This window comes from Rattus norvegicus, chromosome 14 (assembly GCF_021556685.1).
Source record: "Rattus norvegicus strain SHRSP/BbbUtx chromosome 14, alternate assembly SHRSP_T2T, whole genome shotgun sequence".
Classification (NCBI taxonomy): Eukaryota; Metazoa; Chordata; class Mammalia; order Rodentia; family Muridae; genus Rattus; species Rattus norvegicus.
The window spans coordinates 84,908,111-84,930,822 of record NC_141547.1 but is presented as its reverse complement, the minus strand read 5'-3'; the positions used below and the strand labels follow the sequence as shown (position 1 = coordinate 84,930,822).

Here is a 22,712-nt window from a genome sequence, read left to right as displayed (position 1 = left end):
ATATAGTGTTTGACAAAATATCGTAATGTCTTGATCCTTTTTATTTATGGCTGACTGACATAAACATTTGCTTGCAGTTATTTTTTAATTAAAAATATTTAGTATTGTATGTAAGAGTGAAGTGCCAAGCTGTGGTCTCTCCTGACCCCTTTGCATGCGTCCCGGGATCTAACACAGTCACCTGGCTTCTGGCAAACCTCTCACTTACCAAGCCACCTCACCAGCCCCGGAGAGTTACTTAAAAAAGAAAAAATGCCAACTTAAATACTCTTTTTATTTTGGCTTTTGGAGCCAGAGTTTCTCTGTGTAGCCCTGGCTGTCCTAGAATTAGCTTTGTAAACCAGGCTGGCCTCAAACTCACAAAAATCCTCCTGCCTCTGCCTCAGGAGAGCTGGGACTGAAGAAGTTTACCACGATGTCCAGCTGACTTAAGTATTTACTACAAGTTAGGAGTTAGTATAAATGACCGAAACCTGACAGTGTATAGGGGAAGTTATTTCTAGTCATCTGGGTAACGGGCGAAAGGCAGGCTCTGGCGACCCCGTGTCAGATGCTTTCCTTTGCTGCCACTGGGGTCTCAGTTCCTGTCCTGTTGTCATTGTTAGATTGAAACGGCGATGTCAGAGGAGAGGGCAAGCCTGCCTACCTTTACCTAGCCTATCAGCTGAGTTTTTGACTCTTGGCCATCCCTGGCTTGTGGGTCTCTGGGCATCAGGGTTGGGAATTGAAGTTCTGACAGAATGGGTTTTGTGGTGGGGCTACCTACAGCCGAGCTGCACACTTGGCCTCGCTGTTTAGCTTGTTCTCCCGAACCCTGGTGGTTCTCAGCACCCGTTTATCATTAATTCCCGTACGGCGGGCTGGGATACTATCGTGGAAGCCCACAGGGTCACTAGACACGGAAACCGGAAACCTTCAATGCCTTGCCTGACTTTGGGCCTTTATGAGCCTTGTTCATCTGACTTTGGGGAAGACTCTTCAACCCCTCATATCCACTCCCCCACCTCCTGCTCATGGCCTACTAATTTTGTGGGTGAATGAAGGAGCCCGGGACACGGACATGTCTAACACGGGTGAGACCTGCTATGTATTCACTGTCTTCCCTGTCTTGCCTCAGCATCGGACACTGGTGTCCATCGCTTTAGGGAGCCGTGACTGCCTGGCACACGAGGACACTGTCCTTTGTCATTCTTCCGGACGAATCCCTTGTTTTCTCATAACAAAACAGTGCTGTTTCCAAAACCTTTCTTGCCACCACTGTATTTGTAAGACAGATGCTACTCGTGTGAGGACTCGTAGGCCAGACTCCCCACCCGATACCCACGCACGGTGCCAGGCTTGGGTTGGGCAGTACCGGGGATGGGCAGTGGAGGCTGCAGGTTCACATCCTTGCTGTAGGGCTAGGGTGATGCTGGTGGCAGCTGTGGCAGCTGTGGCAGCTCTAGAGTCTCCCGGTGAGACGTCACTCGGCCTGTGGCCCAGGCTCCCTGGGCTCTGCTTCACTCCTACAACCAATCAAACTCCGTTCTCATTACTCATTTACAGTACCTTGTTCTTTTCTTTAGCGTCTCTCTTTGTCAGCCTTTAAAAAAATAAAATCTTTTCAGGCAAATGTCAAGTATACAAAACACAGTGTCCTGCTCTATAAATCTCTACATCTGTAATTTACTTCACAGGTCCATGCTATCTAATTTAAAGTACGATTGTTCCCTGTAAAGTGGTATCCAACTATAAACAGAAGTTAAATGTAATGGACAAAGAGTAATAGTACTTGTAGTAGTTAATTCTTATTATCAACTTGACCCAACCAAGAACCTGAGAAGAGAATTTCAATGAGGGATTTCTAGATCGGGTTGGCCTGAGATCATGTTCACAGCATACAGTCTTGATTATGCATTAAATGATGTGGGAAGACTCAGCCCATTGTGGGTGGCACTATTCCCTATGCAGTGGGTCCTGAACATACATATACACTCTCTCTCTCTCTCTCTCTCTCTCTCTCTCTCTCTCTCTCTCCTCACTCTCTCCTCACTCTCTCCTCTCTCTCCCCTTACTCCCCCCCCCCCGTCTTTCGCTATGCTCTTGACTATACTTGACTACAGATGTGATGGGATCATCTTTCGCAAGCTCCTACCACTGTGACAGCCCTACAGTAATGGGCTGTAGCCTGGAATTTTGACAAAAAAAAAATCCCCTAAGTTGCTTGTTGCCTGGGTATTATAGCCTAGCAACAGAAATGAAACTAGAACAGTACTAATATTGTAATGAAGAATCATATTTAGATCAAAGTTTTCCAGTAGAACCAAAGGAAAAAAGCTATCATTTTACCATAAGGTTTTATTCTTATTGTGGTGAAAAGACAAAAATCAGAATTATGGTAAAACTCATTTAGAAAAAATTACTTAAGTCCCCCTCTGAAATCCCCTCCCTTTAAAATATTTGCTTATTTCTTTAAAGCGCATGAGTGTTTTGCCTGCATATTTATCTCCACATGTGTCTGGTGCCCTCAGAGCTCATACTCAAACCCAGGCCCTCTTGCAGGAAGAGCCAATGCTCTCCTCTACGGAGCCACATCTCAGAGAAACCCCTCATAGCCGCAGTGGCTGTGTGTATCCACTACACAGGGGCGCACATTCCTCTAAGCACTCTGGGTATCACAGCCATTCTCACCCTCACAGTCTGTGTGACAGGAGACTAGGAAGAGGGGAGGCAAAGGAAGGGAGAGCCGTTGCGAGCACACACAGCGAGCCAGCTAACTCCGAAGCAAACCTGAACTTCTGGGGTTGGGCCATGCCGGGTTAATCATACACATTGTACAACACTCTGTGAAAACAATACGTGTCACAAGATGATACAACAGCAAACGAATCTGTTTGTATATCATCTTGGTAAAATTACAAACAGCGACTTCAGAGTTTTGCAGCTAAACAAAAGGCTGAGCTCTGTGGGGCATCACACAGGCAAGTGCACTGTGCAGGAGTCGGTGCGAAGGTCACAGGTTCTAAGCCTGCCCGCCCTACGGAGTGATTTCAAGGCCAGCCCGAGTGGCTTGGGATGTCCAATGGGATGGAGCTCGGGCACAGGGCCAGTTGCTTTTGGTATTGCTGTATGTATGGAAGACCGTTTCATACACGGTGATGTTATTATTCCTCTATAGTAATCTGTGCCACGGTTAGCAGTTTACTTAGCTACTGCAGACTGGGAAAACCCTGCTCATCTCCAGAACGTGTGAGCCCTCACATTCAAGGGCAGCCTACACAGCCAGAGCCGCTCATGGTGATTCTTAAAACACACAGAGGATGATGAAGTTCTTAGTGTGCCTCAATGTCCTAGTACTCTGTATTATTTTATAACTTTACAAGCTACGTATTAATCCTCATTTTTAACATTTGATTTTAAAATTGTGTGTGTGTGCGTGTGTGTGTGGTGTGTGTGAATGTGTGTGTGGTGTGTGTGTGAATGTGTATGTGTGCGTGAATTTGTGTGTGTGTGTGGTGTGTATGTGTATCTGTGTGTGTGTGAATGTGTTTGTGTGCATGAATTTGTGTGTGTGTGAATGTATGTGTGTGGTGTGTGTGTGTGTGAATGTGTGTGTGGTGTGTGTGTGTGGTGTGTGTGTGAATGTGTATGTGTGCGTGAATTTGTGTGTGTGGTGTGTGTGTATCTGTGTGTGTGTGAATGTGTTTGTGTGCATGAATTTGTGTGTGTGTGTGAATGTATGTGTGTGGTGTGTGTGTGTGAATGTGTGTGTGAATGTGTGTGTGTGCGCGCACGTGCTCATACATCCAAGAGGTCAGAGGAAGGCATCTGATGCCCTAGAGCTGGAGTTACAGGCTGCTGTAAGGTGCCTGTGTGGGTTCTGGGAATCAATTTGGGTCCCTTACATGAACAGTCGCTTGTAATCACTTATAACTACTGAGTCATCTTGATAAACTCATAGCTTAGTTCTAGGTCATCATTCCAACTGGCAAATATAGTAGCTTTCCATTTCTGATACATTTTTAGTATGAACAAACTCCTCTCTCTCTCTCTCTCTCTCTCTGTGTGTGTGTGTGTGTGTGTGTGTGTGTGTGTGTGTGTGTCTGTGTGTATGTGCCTACCTCTCTGTGTGCATACAAGCTCAAATGTCAGTTTACTATTAGCCTGGTATAATATATCAAGATTTCAAACACTCTGTCACACAAACATTTCAGTTGGACCCAGTTTCTCTGACACTGGCTTATATCCATCCTCAAAAAAAAAGAAAAAAAAAAAAGAAAAAAAAAGAAAGAAAGAAAAAGAAAAAAGAAATGCTCTTAAATTTCACATACTTAACTGGTTGCTACCCATTTTAATATTGATTTCCTGAGGGAAAAATCTCCAAGGACTGGTCTGCCCTGCGCACTGTCAGGTTTCACTGACGGCCACTGAGGTGCCTGCATCACCATCCGCTGGTGGCGCTGGCAGGGGGCTCCTTGTTTGGAACACAGATGACTCCTCTCCACTTTGTTTCAGAGAAAGTAATCCCTGTTAGCATTCCTTCACAGGAAGCAAAGAGGTCACCGTTTTTACCTTCTTTCAACCGGATCCATTTTAGTGAGAAGGTGGCCATCCTTCAGCGGCAGCAGACCAGCAGCTTCTGGAGGGGACTCCTCAAATACTGGTGTGACCACAGGCTCCGGGGGGCCCCATGCTTCCTTCTCACTGGACTTCGCTTCCTTTATCCACGAGTCAGGAACACTCCTTTGAAAAATTCACAAATAGCAACGTTGTCTGGTACATCTGGCTAAAGGTTAAACAGCAGTCTGCTCACCTTTCGGCTCGTCTCCATCTGCATCTACTACTAGGTGTAAACCACTGTAAGTACCAGGCAAGGAAGGGGAGGTCAGGTTCATCCTAAACGAGGCAGATATAAGACTGAGTTTGCGGATCAAGAGTTGAGTCTGAGCATGTGCAGAGTATCTGTAAAAGACGAGATCCAACAAAACAAAACAGCTCATCGGGCAAAAATTGGGGGAAACTGGTTATGAGGACACTCATAGGAGATATGGTTGAGCAGGTAAGACTACTTGTTTCTTTTGCATAGGACCAAAGCTTGATTCCCAAGCACCCACACGACGGCTCACAAGCATCTGTAACTCCAGCTCCCTCTTCTGGTTCCCATGGGCCTGGCACACACATGGCAGCCATACATACATGCATGCACATAAGACAAAATATATTTAATTTTAAGTATTTGTAATATCATTACTAATATATTATATGTATGAGACATACACATGCATGTGTGTGTGTGTGTACCATGAGTGTGTGAAGGTCACAGGAGCAAATTCATGGCATTGGGGTCCACTCTCCACCTTAATGTGGGCTTCAGGACTGAACCTTGGTCATCAGGCCTGCCTGGGAAACACCTTAATCTAGTAAGCCATCTCGATGGCCTTTGATGTCAATAAAATGCAAATAAACTTTGGATTTTATTCAATCCAGTTTGCCATAATTGAAACCACCATAAGTACCAGCCAAAGAATAATGATTCATGCCTACCATGTTGGATTTCCCTGAGGAAAGGGGTTAATACAGAGAATAGGGACTACTAAATGCCAGAGCAATTCAAAACTCACATACCTGTAAATTTAGATGATAAGAACTGACCAAAGTAAAGCATTTAAAAAATATTACTAGTCAAATGTTTAAATCAATATGTATATTAAATATGTAAACATTTTACATGTCCATATAGCATGTATGGGTACTTATGCTAGAACCGTGAGATAGTGTACTTACAGTCTTTCAGGGCTGTACCACATGGAGGAGAATGTGGGGAAAACCTACTGACTACATATTTATGTGTTCACATTACATATTGACTATTTACCTATTGTATGTAATATGTAATAAATGCCCTTAATGTCTTCTCCGTGTTTTCATGTTTTCCTGTCCCAGAGGAACCCAGCTCTAGAAATGAAGACTTCAGCTTCAAAGAATGACAACAAAGCAAATGTCGATACACTCTACTCAATTACCCACAATTACCTTACTCAGTCAGGTCCTTAAACAAGAGTGTACCAGGGGGACCATCACCTTGCGTAATCAACTCTTGTTCTTTTTAAAGAAAGTATTTATCAGTTTGCTTGGATTAACAGATATCAACTTACTTATGCCCTTCTGATAACCATGCAGACATTTGAATAGTCCTAGCAGAAGTCTATCGTTTATTATCCCACATTAGGATCAGTGTTGGGAGCAGGACGACTGACTATGTCTACAGCCTTACTTGGGAAGCTCATCTTTCTCTTCAGCAGGAAATAGCTCCCCAGTCTTTCCACCGTTCCTTTTGGAAACCAACTGGTTGTCATTAAACTCAGCGACCGTAAGACACAGGTTCTCTGGTTCCTCTGGTTCCTCTGATTCCACACCCGGCTGCTTCTTGGTTATTTCTTCAACCTTTGATGAAAGTTTGAGGTAAGGGTGAATGTTACTGTTATGTCACTGTTTTTGTCACTTGCCGCCTATTTCTACAACGTGATTTAGTGTGATTTGGGCAGGGCTGGGCAGGGGACACGGGGGTGAAGAGCGGTTACTGCTCTTGTAGGGGTCTTAGACTCACAAAGTTTATAGCTGTAGGCTCAGGGGATCCAACACTCTCTTCTGTCCCACGAGGGCACCTCACACATGTCACACACACACACACACACACACACACACACAGGCAAAATATTCATAAAGTAAAAAATACATTTAAAAAAATTTTGCTTTGTTTAATTTTGTTTACTACTGAGTATTTTTTATAGTTACCATCACACACACACACACAGACACACAGACACACAGACACACAGACACACACACACACACACACACACACACATATCTCGTTCTGCAGTCCCTGCTCGTTCTCACTCTGCGCTGGCTGGCAACAGAACCAGATCCGCATGCTCTAACTGCCTCTCAGCCATTTCTCTCACACACTGTCCTCTTTAGCCTGGTGGAATCAAAGTTCCAGAAACATGTAATTTACCAATTAGATTTACTTGTTGAATTCTCAACCCACAATTCACCCACACAATAAATTCATTGCCAATTGAAAAGGATACAAATCGCCCACCTAGACAAGTTAAAATCGATCTAGTTCACCTAAATCTGAACCATCCTCCTCGGTCGACTCCATCCTTCCTAGACTTTTCCCCGCCTACCCTTCCTTCTCATCCAATGATAGGCTACGCCTTATCCTGGACCCGCCTTGCCGCACAATGATGTCCTCCTACAAGCGAACACACTAGGCACTGCCTGGTCTCAGCTTTACTCTGTCTGTTTTCCCTTCGCCCCTCTACACTTATGCTTTCATTATTTCTCTAGACTTTCGTGAATCTGGATCAAGTATGTTTTTTTAGCAGATGATAAACTCTTGTATGGTATAAAATCGTATGCTCTGAAACCAGCTTTATACCTTCCAGAGATCTGAACGGAAAACGCCAAGTTTGCACACTTCAGAGCACAGTGGCTATGCTGATTTGAATGGAAGTTTTTGTCGAACTTAGAGACGTTTTCATTTCTTCTCACCTACTGCTTTATTCCCATTGAGTAATTCTCCCTTAAGTCAATGAAAGCACATCTCCAAAAGCTGGTGATCAATATCTTAACTCCTTTGTTTATCTTTTTAAAAATGTGTCAAACAAGTACAGTGATATGGGGTAAATTGATTTTCTAGCCCATATGCTACTGGAAAGAAAGACTGGAGTTGCTTAGTGAGAAATCATTCTGAAAATATTTTTCTGAATTTTTACTATTTAGACAGTAGAAACCAGCTCTATCTAGATGCAGCTTTATCCTGGGTAATCCCACTAGAGAGGGAGGCTTTTGGTTGTTTGAGACAGGGTCTGTCTATGTAGTCCTGGCTGCCCTGGAAGTGGAAATATAGATCAGGCTAGCCTCAAACTTGAGATCTGCCCACCTCTGCCTCCCATGTGTAAGCCCTGAATTACCTATATTATTGTATCAATATCTTTAGTTGCAGAAATACTGTGATTAAAAATTGTTATTACATGTATTAATTGGTTGCATATGTGTCTGTGCTGGCACCCAAGCACAGCAGAGGGAGGCCTCTGAGCCCCTGGAGCTGCAGTTACAGACATGTGGGAGCTGGGGATCAAACCTGCATCCTCTAAAAAAGCAGCCAACACTCCTAACCGCTGAGCCATCTCTATAGCCCCTGTACAACGTTATGTATAACTCCGGTCAACTGATTTGTTTCTTTGAAGTATAAAAGCCACGGCCTTTTTGGTTTACTGTCTTGGGCTCTGTCTGATACCTAATTTCCAGTTCCTATTTAGCACCAATGTCAAGCACAGTACCTCCTTACATTTCACTGCTAACACTTCCGGGGGCTTTACGATCGCATCTTGTGAATCACGAGAATCCCCTTATTTGTGTGCAAAGTGTGTTTAGTGTTTGATTTCATTATGTAGCAATGCACACACAAGGATGGCTGCTAAGCTCATGCTCAGACCAAGAGCGGGAAGGAGAAGGAAGACATTTTCTTTTTTTCAAGTTTGAGAAATGTCCACGTCACCTCAGACAGGCAAACCAGACACACCTTCACCTTGCATCAGTCAGAGTCTTTGTTAAGTTACAGGGAATTACCTTGAACTGAATTCTTCTACAGTTACCCGGAAGTGATTCCTCCACAGGACCGATGTTCTCCAACGCATCCCCAGCCACGTGCTGCAGTTCAGAGCTGCTTTTTGGCTCCCCGTTACTCCCTACCGTGTCTCGGGTGAGAGACTCTCTCCCATGAGCTTTCACTGAAGGGACTTCGGGATGTCCGGGTGCACATTCTCTGTCAAGTTTCTTGTCTATTTCGAGGTCTTCAGACATTCTCTTCAGATGCAAAGGTGGGGTGTGAATTTGCTTGCTGTCCTTCTCAGACAGGAGACAGGTCAGTGTGCTTGGATCCACAGGTGTGTTCTGTGTTTGGGGACACGTCTTGGAGAGGGCTGGATCCTTTGGGGGTCACAGGATATAGATGAGAAAAATGATAAGAAATAAATATATATTTGACATTTAAATTTCTTAATATATGTTTAGATGTCAGAATCACTGGGTAGTAAATTAAAAAAAAAAAGATAATTTACCTCAGCAACATGAGAAGAAAAACATGAGCTGGCAAAGTTATGTTAGTCATAACTGTTTGCACAAAACACTTATGTGTTAAATGAATTATTAATCAACCCACTGTGTGTTAATTTACCAACGATGAAATTGTTCATTTTTAATATTACAAATTTGTCCTTATATAAAAATATTTGGCCTGTTGGGCCTCACAGTAAGCCATGCCAGTGAGCTTCAGTCCACTGTCTGATGAGTAACTGGAGAGAGCAAAATCATTAGAGCCAAACCCCAACCTTGCCAGAGGCAGAGCCAAGGCGCTAACAGCAATCACACAAAAACCCATTGCTAAGTTTCAATTGAAACTGCATAGCAATGTACTGTGACATCTATATGGGCTTTGAGTGTTAAGTCTGAATAGACTCTAGCAGCCACAGAAGACAGTAGTTAACAGCATCGGCCATTTTCTAAATATCTAAGCTTGTACCCATAGACAGAAGCCACTCAGCCCTAACCAGAGGAGCCTCCCCTCAGCACAAACAGTGTTGAAGGCAAAGACTCAAGGTTTCCCAAGATGCCGAGGATAAGTGACCGTTGAATGCTCAGCCTTAAACAAGGCATTCATACCACCACCACCCCTGTTAAGTCTCAGGGAACATGGAGGATGAAGGGTTGGAAAGTGTGAGACAGAAGGATCGGGTGAAGGGCTATAAAATGCCATCCTAGACTCAACACACCCTATGCGATCATTAATGGCTACCTGCATTAGATTCACACAAGACTGACCTGTCAATCACAGAAAGGGCAGGGGCACAGGGACCCTACAGTGACTGCTAACTATTGGCTATGGGTAGCTCCTGAGAGAAGGGAAATAGTTGTCGTCAGTGGTAGACCCACAGCCGAGCCCCACACCTACATGTGCTATGAAAGCCTGGTTACACAGACACCGATGGTAAAAACAAAACACAATGAAAGACCTGGCTGTGAGCGAGGTTGTGGGAATGGGGTGGATGGGTGGTCGGGAGATGCGTGAGAGGGGTCAGTATGCACTGTGACTGCTAAGGCTGAGGTAACTGTTTCCTGTCTAGCCTGCCATTTCGTGTATTACTACAGAAACTTTCTCGTATGCTGTTACTAGCGTGTTCTGTGCTCTGGTGTTCTTGGAAACTAATCACAAGAGAAATCAGTAGAACTGCTCTGTACACTTAGACATAGTAAGCCTGGATCCAATCAACCACCCAGCAGCACTTTCTGCACCTGTGTATGAGCTTTCGTGGCTTTTGCTTTTATAAGCTGCCCCTGGGATACCCCAACGTAAGAGAGACACCGGCTCCAGTATAAGAAACCATTTGGAGTAAGACTTCCGTTTTGAGTAGGGGCAGAGTAAAGTTTAAGTTCCCAAGACCTTGCTTGGAACTGACATCTGCTTGTCAAAAAGAGACATGCGTGTGGGTAACTGACATCCTGGTTGGCAAGTTAAGACATGAATGTTAGGCACGGCAAGCCCCTGCCCCAGTTGAATACCCCAGTCAACGTGAGCAGGATAAGTGAACCACGAAGACATGTTTCTAAGGAAGTCCCCATCCCTACATCCCGGTAGGTAGAATAACTTGAACGTTTGTGCATCTTAGTCTTAAAAGCCCTATAGAATCTTAACTCAATGTTGCGGCCAGCCCCTAAGTCCGGTTTGCAGTTCTGACGGATCAGTCTTGGGATGTGGCATTCAATAAACTATCCCTGTTTGACTGAGATCAGTATCTGAGTGGTTTGTGTGGTGATTCCCAGACCCCAACAGTGTGTGAAATTGTCTAAGAGCAGGTTTAATTAAAAATATTCCACCAGTCACGGTGGCACATGCCTTTAATCCTGGCACTCAAGGTGGGCGGATCTCTGAGAGCTCTTTTAGTCTGGTCCACAGAGTGAGTTACAAGACAGCCAGGGCTACACAGAAAAAGGTTGTCTCAAAACACCAAACCAAACCAAGCCAAACCAAATCAACCAACCAACAAATGAAAGCTTTATTAGCACACATCAAGTCATGACATTGACTCTGAACATAGACGGTGACTGCAAAGTCACTTACAGATCACACACTTAACCACAGCTATGGTGTCTCAGGAGCTGTGAGCTTATTTTTATCTCCTGCAATACAGAAGCTGCAGACAACTGGACACCCAAGAGATAGCATTACTCCTTTGAATTCCATGCTAGTCACTGCAGATGCAATACAACAATTTTAAGCCACAGGAAATGACTCTCCAACAGTGGCCATCACTGTGAGACACACGCAAGTTCAGCTATGCGGGGCTATGGCTCAGGCCTCCCCTCATCCTGCAAGGAAGTTAGATATGCGGAAGCAGGAAAAATACTCAGAACAATGTCTGCTCTCAAGCAATGAACTGACTGACTATAGCTTCGAAGAACACAGTTTGATTACGCGTCAAATAGGATATGAAATTGGTGCTGAAAAGCCAATTGTCCATGTGCTATTTGGAGAGAAAACATGACTGAGAGATGATCCAACATACCGACAGCTGAGAACTTTCACTGCTGTCAAGATCCTTCTGCTCCAGCTGTGAGGTCCCCTCAGAGTCTGCTTCCGCTGAAACACACATACAGTTCTCTTAAAAAAAAAACAAAAAACCCACTCACTTAGAGGTTATAAAGAACAGCGCTTAAAAGTAAATGAAAGGAATAAAACTCTAAAGGGATAAGGGTTATTTTCAATTTCCAAATTAAAAATTTAAATCAAGGTTAATATGTAGGTAGCTTATTCATTAAAAAAATATGGTTATAAGCTAGCTGCTCTACACACACAAAGAGAGAGAGACACACACAGACACATGTGTATACGCACATAGACACACACACAGACACACACACACAGACACACGTGTACATGCACATAGACACACATACAGACACACGTGTACACACACAGACACAGACACAGACACAGACACACACACACACACACACACACACACACACACACACACACACACACACTCTTTGTGTTATTGGGCTTGATAAAGCCTTTGATGAAGCCTAAATGGGGAAACCTGAATAGGTCAAACCTGACGACAGTCACTCGAACAGTGGGGAAAAGTGGTTTATGGACTCCCTGATGTTGGAATGGTTCTACAAATCCACACTTGACCCTGTCAACAAGATCCCCAGACGCAAAATGTTAAGACAGGAAAGAGGGAGACACACACAACCACACCACTTTTTTGGACCCATAATACTACTACATTTTACACATCCATTGTTATTAACCACCGAGTCCAAAATTAATAAGATATGTTTATACATTTATGTGTAATACCCTCTTCCTCATGTCAGAAGCATTTTTGTTCATTTTGTAACAAATTCCCTTCTTTGCTGCAGCCCAGGTCCTCAGTGGTGACGGCTCCACAGATAAACTGATGTCCTTCCCATGGGCCCCCTAATATTTTATCAGCAAGTCTACAAGTTGTTTGCTAACATTCAATTTCGGAGGAGATTGCTCAGTTTGTAGAATGCCTGACAAGCAAGCACAAGGACCTGAGGTCAAATCCCGACACCCACTTAAAAGCAGAGTCTGGCTGCTCAAATCTGCGACTATAGCACAGTGGGTGGGGAAGACACAGTCCCTGGAGGAGCCTGCTGGTCAGCCAGGGAAGGTAACTGGTGATGAACTCCAGGTTCAGTGGGGGATGAGGTCTCCATAGATAAAGTAGGGGTGAGGTAGATAAAGAGGGGGGCAGCAGGATGTCAGTGGTCAAGGAATCTCCTGCAGGTGATCCTGGGACTCACATGATACAGGCAAAGAACTAACTCAATGTAAGTCCTCTGACCTCCACATATGTGTCATGGCACATTCCTGTGCAGCCAGCACATTCACATATGTGTGCATACAAGATATGTAGCTCATTAGAGACCACACACACATGTGCACAATATGGTCACCACACGCATGTGTGCACACATGCATTTGTTTTACTTCCTGTTCCTTGGAGTCTTTTTCTTTTTTAATTTCTGAGACAGGGTTTCTCTATGCAGCCCTGGCTGTCTTAGCATTTACTATGTGGGCCAGGCTGGCCTCGAACTCACAGAGATCAGCATGCCTCTGCCTCCTGAGTGCCTGGCTTATTTGATGGATTCATACACGGGGCAGGCACTGAGCCCTCGTGGATGAACACAGCTTTACAGGTGGTGAGGCAGGCCTAAGAGCAGCAGACACATGCTTGTCTAAAGACAAGGGTCTAGGTGGGCAGCGCAGCTGGTCAGAGATCCCAGGCAGCAGGGCAGAGCAAGAAGGGCTAGACAGAGGCAGGAGGAAGCCTTATTTTAAAGCCCTTACATGTGTTTACCACTGGTGTGAAACTCATGTTCTAGAGTGCCCGGTGGCCATTTTCACAGAGTAAATCATAGCAAATTTGTTGAGAGGTTAAGGTGAGGGACCAGTGGAGAGAGGACAGGAGGTAAACATCGGATGACAACTGCGTGTGCTGAGCTGTGCAGTTAGACTGGGTCTCCGAGAAGAACCGCGTAGCTTGACACAGAACCCCACATCCGCTGGCCAGCCTGTGCCAGCTGACTCCAGAGGCCTTGTCTCACACAACAGTCTAAGGAAGAGTTTCTCCTCTCTGTTTTGGACTCTGGCCTCCAGTTGCTCCTTATCAGACAATTCACATTACAATTGCCAAAGCTGTTATGGACTCTGTGATAAGATTTTGAAAGGTCTGTGGTTTGTTGTTTTTTTCCCCTGATTTCTCCATTGCCCATTCCAACTTTCTCTTTTTTAAAACCTTTCAAGTAATGGGAAATAATACTTTCTACAACACTAAACTGTACCCAGGTGGCTGACCAGTCACATTTAAATTTATTTATGATTAAAAATGTAACACAGCTGTGTGTGTGTGTGACCTGGCACTGTAGGTCGTTGGGGGCATCTGACCGGTGAGGAAGAGAGGGCGACAGAACTTGAGTCTACTTGAAACCGGAAGCCATCCATGTTTCCCCCACATTTCTAACCCGTCTCTGACTTTGTGAAGAAACATTCCAACTTCCTGCCCTTTCCTGGACAGAGTAGCCTCCCTCCCTTCATCCATGTTGCCCTATTGGCCTTTCCTTTCTTCCCCCTCTCCTCCCTCCCATTTCCAAGTCCTAACTTTCCTCGGGCCTCAGGATATCTTGACGTGAAACTCAGGAGCATTCAGAGGGGCTCTCCTCTTGTCCCGGAATGACAGACACCTGGGCCCCGCTTTTCCTGTCCCTTCCTTCCTGTGCATTTACTTGGTATTCTTTGGCTGTGGGTCACATGTCTACCACTCGGTTGGTGATTGCTAGTCCCAGCGACTTTCAGGATGCTCGCCCTTACCTGCTGCCTGAACCGTTTCTAGATAATGTCCTTGTTGATCTGTGGCATCAGATATAATCCCCTCGCACTTCTTTAGTAGATTCTCAGAGACACTCTGCAAAAATCAACACCCTTAGTTAGTCTGCAAACATTTCCCAAGCATGTCATGAGACGGCATCCGAGGTCTCCCTATTAATCATTTCTTTATTTTTTCACTTTGTCATTTAAAAATCTTGGAAATAAAAATGTCACACACTAAATTAAACAGATCCAAAGACTCTAAAAGTTAATAACTTCTTAATGAGATTCCTATTTCCAAAGCCATTGTTCTGAAATTAAGTAAACATTAAGTTCTTGACCATCTCTATGGAGGATCTTTTACATAATTTCTAGATCAAGCCAATATCTTTTCTTCATATGGTGACCAATCTTTGTATACAGATTGTAGGGCCCACAGTCATCATACGTTAACCAAAACTGGATGGCATGCCTATGTCAACAAAGAACTACACTTCAGGATGTCTGCCTTTGATTTGTATTTGCACTGAGATTAAATGCATACATAAAACACTTTAAATAAAATTTTATACATATATTGCCGGTACTATAGATGAGGGCAGAAAATCTTCTCTGTCTTTGAGACAGCATCTTTCTGTGTCACTCAGACTGACTTCCAACACAATGTATAGGGTTGGTGCCGTCATCACGTGCACACCCGCCTTGTCCCTACCGAATGCTGGGGTTACTAGCCTGTGCAGCCACACCCAGAAAATACCCGAATGCTTCCCGTGACCCTGCTTTGGTTGTAAAGCTCCATGTTTGCCATGATCATATTTTGGCGAACATAGGCGTGGGATGGTGGGGCCTTCGCTTTGGTAAACAGGAGTTTCGTTGGTCTGGATGTACAGTGGGAAATACTGATGGGAGACGGTTGACTAAATTGTGAAAGTGGTAAGGAAAACACCTAGAGGGCTGGAGGGATGGCTCTACACTCTAGAACACTGGCTGCTCTCCCAGAGGACCCAGGTTCAATTCCCAGCATTCGTGTGGTGACTCACAACCTTCTCTACCTGACAGACATGCACTGCAGGTAAAATACACAATTAGAATAAAGATAAATCTAAAAAAAGGACCACTATACAAATATTAGATCTGCCATGGGGTTATTTCTTCATTACATAAAGACCACACAGCATTTCAAGTCTGGAGAAGGAGGAATGTTAAGAGCAGTCACTTACTAAATGTCTACAAAATGCCAGGCGCTGAACTCACGCCCTTCCTTCCTAGCATCTCAAATGACATACCCGGGGTGGTTTAAGAAGCGGATGTGGGGGGGGGGGGGCTGGGGATTTAGCTCAGTGGTAGAGCCCTTACCTAGGAAGCGCAAGGCCCTGGGTTCGGTCCCCAGCTCCGAAAAAAAGAACAAAAAAAAAAAAAAAAAAAAAAAAAGAAGAAGAAGAAGAAGAAGAAGCGGATGTCATGGCATTAAGTTTCTTTGCTTAGGAAATAGAGTGGTCTACGTGGCTAAACGGTCTCATGCATACGTAATTCGATTATATTAGTGAAACATTTTCACTAACGGACAAAAGGCATGCAGCTTATGTCAGCAAAGGAGCGACTACCTCATTTTCAAGGTGTACTTTCTCCCAGGCCAGGATCTCTTCCTCCAATATCCGGAACTCGCTGTCAGAGAGCCTGTTCTGCAGTTCTTCAGCCCCGAAAGCTCTTGCGGTCCGGCCACCAGGGGGCGCATCACTGGTGAGTCCCAAGGTGCATGCAGGGGCTTCGCAATTGCCTTTGCAGGGCAGTGGCTTCGGGGACAAGTCCTGTGTGCCTTGACTTTTCCCGTAAATGTCGCTTACATGAAGGATAGAATCACCCCAACTTTTTATTTCGCTCACGTGACTCCTTTCTTTGGCGTTTGAAAGCCTGCTGGCATCACTGGACTTGTGCATGTGTCCGATATCTAACTGCCCGTCTGTGCGTTTTGGTTTCATACACTTTTGCAACTGGCCCTTGAACTCATGGCCTTCTTGCTTTTCACCCGCACGCACTTCTGGGCATTTACCTCTTACCTTTCTACTTTCGGCATTTTTAGAAGATTTCTCCTTTCTTTTATGAAAAGATTCTTCCAATTCAAACGTGTTATTTTCACAGTCTAATTTATTTTTCATTAAGGAAAACTTAGTAAGTGAATGGCCACTGGATTCCACGATCCGAGAGGATGAGGATGAGGGAGATGGAAAGGCATTTCCAAGGCCACCTTCCTTCTGTCTGGGAAAGGACCGCAGTGCCGCAGAGAACAGCCCTGCAGTCACATCTCTGTCGCCACAGTCAAGAGTATTGTAGGCCAGGTTAGTGGGGACCGACTTCAGGTGAGCTTTTCCTGAGACATCAGGCGGTCGCTCTTCCTTGTGGTAAACATTGGCTTTCACACCTTCATAGATCTCACCACCCTTCTGGGTTGGCTTGTTTATGACATGTTGTGCAGTTTGTTTGCCCTCCAGTTTCTCTCCTTCCCTCAACTTTCTCCCAGGCATTTGACCCTTAGCAGATTTTGAAAGTCCAGATGTATCTTCCTCATCAGAAGCAGTGTCCATCTCTGTCTCCTGAGGTCTTTCCTGGAGCTGTGGAGGTGGAAGGCTCAGTTTCTTGTCTTGATGCTGGGATGCTCTGGATGCCAGGGGATGTTTCTCTAACCCATCCTTGTCCTTAGAAATCATAGGGCATGAACAAACAAACAAAGATTTAATGTGTTCCATATGGCTTTTCATAATATATGTTTAGTTACACAAGAATCATGCAAGCAAAATTAACAAATAAAACTAGTTTGGGCTGGTGAGATGCCTCTGGAGTAAACAAAGGGACTTGCCACCAAATCTCAACACTCTGGGTCCAATCCCCGGGGTCCACATGGTGGAAAGAGATGAGCAACTCCCCCAAGTTGGTCTCTGATCTTATCTTCATGGGGTGCTGAGAGATGGACACGTTTCCACACATACCGTGAATAAATGTAAAACGAAAATCCCTCATCTATCTTAGTCCTCCCAGAAGAGTCCACGACCCAGAAGACTTAACACTCTCACTTATTTAGACTGACCCTCACGTGTGTTAGATAATACAAGAACATAAGCTTCACAATTCTTTAAAGACTGGTGTCTATTGACATTTAGTCTCTGATAATTAGTAATTGGATAGTAGATGAACGAAGATTGTTTACTTCCATAATGGTGGCTCCATGTGTGTAAAACCAAGAAGATTCTAACGTTATGTTTGAATAGCCTGCAACTGTGATGGTTTTCTAAGTCTTCCCGGCTGACATACAGCTTCACCAAGTATAGCAAGCTTTACTAAGAACACGGGCACAGGAACCCTCATTTATCCAGGATCTGAAGCATGCAGATCCTTCTCGGTTGAGAAGAAAATTACTTTGGAGGTGGTCGTAGAGATCACAGGAGTCCTGATGGCTGTGCACAGCTGAGTGGCACCGGATGTGTGTTAGGTTTGGGGTTAGGTCCTCTGTCTACAAATACTGTTGGTGTTAAGTCAACATTGGTTTCTGGTTGTTCCACTTCTAGGGATATTATAAAAAGTAAGTAGTCATTTTCCAGAGGTAATTTTGGATACAGTACTTACAAATCTATCCATATGATTCTTTGGTAACAGGTAACTCATTTTAGAAAAACACCTACACTGTGATTTTGTTAATTGAACATGTATCCATCACAGGCATATAATTATCAGCAAAAGGTCAATTAAAAGGATTCAATGAAAAATGTACATTTTTAAAGGAATGTAGAAACTTACATTTAATTTTCTTATTTAATGTATAGAAATAAAGATTTCTCACTGGGTGTATCTTGTGAGTCAGTGGGAAGGGTCTTGTTTGGCAAACCCAAGGACCTGAGTTTGATTCTCCCAACACAGAAAGAAAAGGAGGAAGATGAGGAAAGGAACAGATAAAAAGGCAAAAGCAGAGAATACAAACCTGTGTCTATAACCAAACCTTTAATGAAAGGTTCAAATGAAATAATTTTGTATCTTTCTGGATTATAGATTTAGGCATTTCATTATTTATTTTTTAATTAAAAATCTTATACAATATATTTTGATCATGTTTCCCCCTCTTCCAACTCCTCCTAGACGTTCCCTACCCATCCAACTTTATATTCTCTCTTTTTTAAAGAAACAAAAACTAAACCCCAAAAAGCTCCACAAAAAATAAAATAAAATAAAATAAAACAAACAACAACAACAACAACAAAAACAGAAACATACAAAGGACCAATAAGGCAAAAGATGCCAAATCAAAGAAAAACTCCACAAAATACCACTGAGTTCACCTTGTATTGGCCAACCACCTCCTGGGCCTGGGGCCTGCCCTGGAGTGTTGTTGGCATACCCAGTGACACTCCATTGAAGAAAACTAATTTTTCTTTTGCAATTGAGTATCAACTGCAAATAGCTTCTTGATTAGGAGAGGGACCCACTTCTCATTCCCCCTTTCAGTACTAGGACCCTGTCCGGCTTGAACCTGTGCAGTCCCTGTGCTTCTGCCTCAGTCTCCTTGAGTTCATTCTGCACCATTCCTCTGTATATGGAAGACAGTTTCCTTGGAGTCATCCATCAATGCTTCTTGAACCTTGACATTTACTTGATTCTTGGGTCCATTTGCTTGAAAGACCTTTTTCTATCTTTTTACCCTGCATTGTTATCTATCCTTGTTGATGAGGTGTGTTTCTTGGATGCAGCAGAGAGGTGAATCCTGTTTTCTAATTTAATCTGTTAGTTTGTGTCCATTTGGGGGTGGCATTGAGACCATTAATATCAAGTTATTAATGGACATTATTTACTAATTCCTGCTTTTTTATTGTGTGAGTTTCCCCCTCCCTTTTGATTTACTGGCTTAGAATTATTTATTCCTTTTGCTTTCTTGCGTGTGAGTAACCTCTTCAGACTGATGTTTTCCTTCTAGTGCTTCCTATAAAACTGGATTCGTAGAAACTATTGTGGGTTTTATTGTAGAATGTTTTTCTTTCTCTATCAATTGTGATAGTTTTGCTGGGTATAGTATTCTGGGCTGGCATTTGTAGTCTCTTTAAGTTTGTACAGCATCTATTCAGGCTCTTCTGGCTTTCAAAGTTTCCACTGAGAAGTCAGGTGCTATTCTAATGAGCCTGTCTTTGTATGTGCCTTTCTTTAGTGTGCCTGTCTGTATGTTACTGGCTTCTGGAGGAGGCATACTGTCTTTATCATGTTGTGTTTTTGTTGTGGGATCTAAGCATCTGGGGTTGTGATTTTTGAGATGTTTCTTGGTACAGATGCCTGGTCTCATTTTTGTTGGTTGGATGTTTGGCTCACTGGTTGCTGTTGTGTGGGATCTCTGGTGGAAAGTGTCATGCTCTGTGTTGGTGGGTGATATAAAGACATGGAGATGAGCAAGAGGAACAGGCTGAGAGGAGCAGAACGAGTTAGGGGGATACTGGATCTATACCAAGAGAGTTAGGTCTATACCAAGAGGTAGAGTCCCCAGGGAATGGAAATAGGATTGAAGGAGGAGGATTTCTGCTATAGCAGATCTATGATTATTAAGTTTGGAGAGAAGATAATGGAAGAGTTAGAAGGAGTCTGGGTCTGCCAATTTGTGTATTTTAAAATACCAGTATGATTTTAGAAATGTAAAACCTTATTATAGAATCATCCTGATTTTCCTAATTCTGTATCCTAACTTTTTCCATAGCATAGCATGTAAAATGTTATGGAAAAGCCAATAAAATCACAAATCTATTACTATTCAAATATCAGATTTATAAAGATTTATAACCCCTCAAACACTTTTTAGATACTGTTCAGAGTTTGGAAGTTTGGACCCGGTTACTGACATGCACTGAGGAGTTACATGCTAAGCCATGGCACTCACAGCTGCTAAATCTCTACATATGGACTCTTCTGGGAGGAATACACTCCCGAGGTTTCCTCAGTTTCAAAGTTGAAAATGTTCTGTTGACATTTAACTGTCAGGGCTGGGGCGGGGGTGACCGTGTGGCAGAGCACTAATTTCATACACTTGGACCTAGGTTCAAACAGCACAATTAAGAGGGGGAAAAGCAGTAAATAATAATGTCAGTCAAACTTCCTGAGAGTGCTCCCAAGTGAGTAGGTTAGAAGGGATACTTGAAGATGCTGACTGGTGTTGTCCAGTTGCTCATCTTGCTTTCCTTCTTTGATGACAAGAACTGGATCTTAGAACACACCACTACTGTCACGTTGCTCACTGGACATGGCCACATGTGTTGCTATAACGTGGTGACATAATTATGGACAACAAATTCACACTGCACACACGACATTACAGCGTCTGTTTTCGAAGCATCCCAGATGAAGAGTCTTTCCTAGTGCCGAGAGTGTGGCTCAGTAGCTGGACTCCTACCACAGGTATGGCACTCAGTTTGATAACCAACGCCTCCATGGTAGGATGCATGAATACAGCGGACTCCTTCATCACTGCTGCAAATAATACTTATATACAAATGATTTTCTAAAAGTACCGTAGTAAGGGCTGGAGAGATGGCTTGCCAGTTAAGAGCACTGGTTGTTCTTCTAGGGGTGGCTTCTCAGCACCCGCACCAGGTGGTTCACACAACCCACACACAACTGCTTAACTCCAGCTCCAGAGGATCCACTTCTCTCACCTCCATGGGCAAGAGCACACAGATGCATGGGCACACGCACACATTCACACACACACACACACACACACACTCATTCACACACACTCACTCGCGCGCACACACTCACACACACATATACAAACACACACACTCACTCACTCACACACACATACACAAACACACACACACTCACACACACACTCACACACACATTCGCTCACACACTCGCTCACACACAAACACACACACTCACACACACACACTCACACACACTCATTCACACACACTCACACACACATTCACTCACACACTCACATACACATTCACTCACACACACTCGCTCACACACTCACACACACAAACACACACAAACACACACACACTTGCAGATACACACACTCACACACACAAACACACACTCACACACACACTTGCAGATACACACACTCACACACACAAACACACACTCACACACACACTCACATACACATTCACTCACACACACTTGCTCACACACACTCACACACACAAACACACACACACTTGCAGATACACACACTCACACACACAAACACACACTCACACACACACTCACATACACATTCACTCACACACACTTGCTCACACACACTCACACACACAAACACACACACACTTGCAGATACACACACTCACACACACAAACACACACACAAACACACACACACTTGCAGATACACACACTCACATGCACATACACTCACACACACATACACTCACACACACACATGCGCACACACACTCATGCGCACACACCCACTCACACACACAAACACACGCACTCATGCACACGCACATGCACACACAATACACAAACACACACACAATAATGACAAATATTTATACCTCTATGTTAATAAATAAATCATTAAATGAGTAAACATTTACATATTTCTGCTAGCTAGTTAGAACTATGAAACACCAGGAAAATCCCGTTACTATTAAGTGACTATATTAAAATTTTAAATTTATGTTATGTGTTTAAATATTTTACTCCCATGCATGCCTGAGCACCATATACATACCTGATACCTGTAGAAGTCAGAAAAGGCATCTGATGCCCTGGAACTGGGGTTACAGATGGTTGTGAGCCACCATGTGGTGCTAGGAACCAAATCTGGGTTCTCTGCAAAAGCAGAGTGTGCTCTTTTTTTTTTTTTTTTTTTTTTTTTTTTTTTTGGTTCTTTTTTTCGGAGCTGAGGACCGAACCCAGGGCCTTGCGCTTCCTAGGCCAGCGCTCTACCACTGAGCTAAATCCCCAGCCCCAGAGTGTGCTCTTGACCACTGAGCAAACCCTCCAGCCTGTGACTAGATTTTTTTGTAGTCATGAGTATAAAAGTTGTATTGGTATCATTTAAAAAACGACACAAAGGTATATTTGTTCCACAGATCCTCCCCCAAATTTTAATTTTACTTTATCATGAGGAACGTTTGCTGAATTTAAGATTCATATCATTTTGTTTTTCTCTTATCACTTCTTCACTCAAGCCTTGCTGTCCAAGAATACTGTCCCTTTGTGAGGGACCCAAGAACAAACCTACTGACTAATTCTAACTGTGTAGAATGTTTTCTCT

The 22,712-nt window shown here is 43.7% G+C and overlaps 1 protein-coding gene across 9 annotated transcripts in view; it reads right to left on the bottom strand.

Moving 5' to 3' along the window:
* Ankrd48 (ankyrin repeat domain 48) overlaps positions 1-22,712 on the bottom strand; it is a 116,458-nt gene that overhangs the window by 42,795 nt on the left and 50,951 nt on the right. For 4 of the 9 annotated variants that reach the window (NM_001419750.1, NM_001446697.1, NM_001446698.1 and 1 more), the window contains 7 exon segments: positions 1,549-1,582; positions 4,552-4,722; positions 6,254-6,423; positions 8,620-8,979; positions 11,613-11,686; positions 14,450-14,543; positions 16,051-17,139. In NM_001419750.1, the coding sequence (NP_001406679.1) occupies positions 1,549-1,582; positions 4,552-4,722; positions 6,254-6,423; positions 8,620-8,979; positions 11,613-11,686; positions 14,450-14,543; positions 16,051-17,139 (1,992 nt within the window). 9 annotated transcript variants of the gene reach the window in all.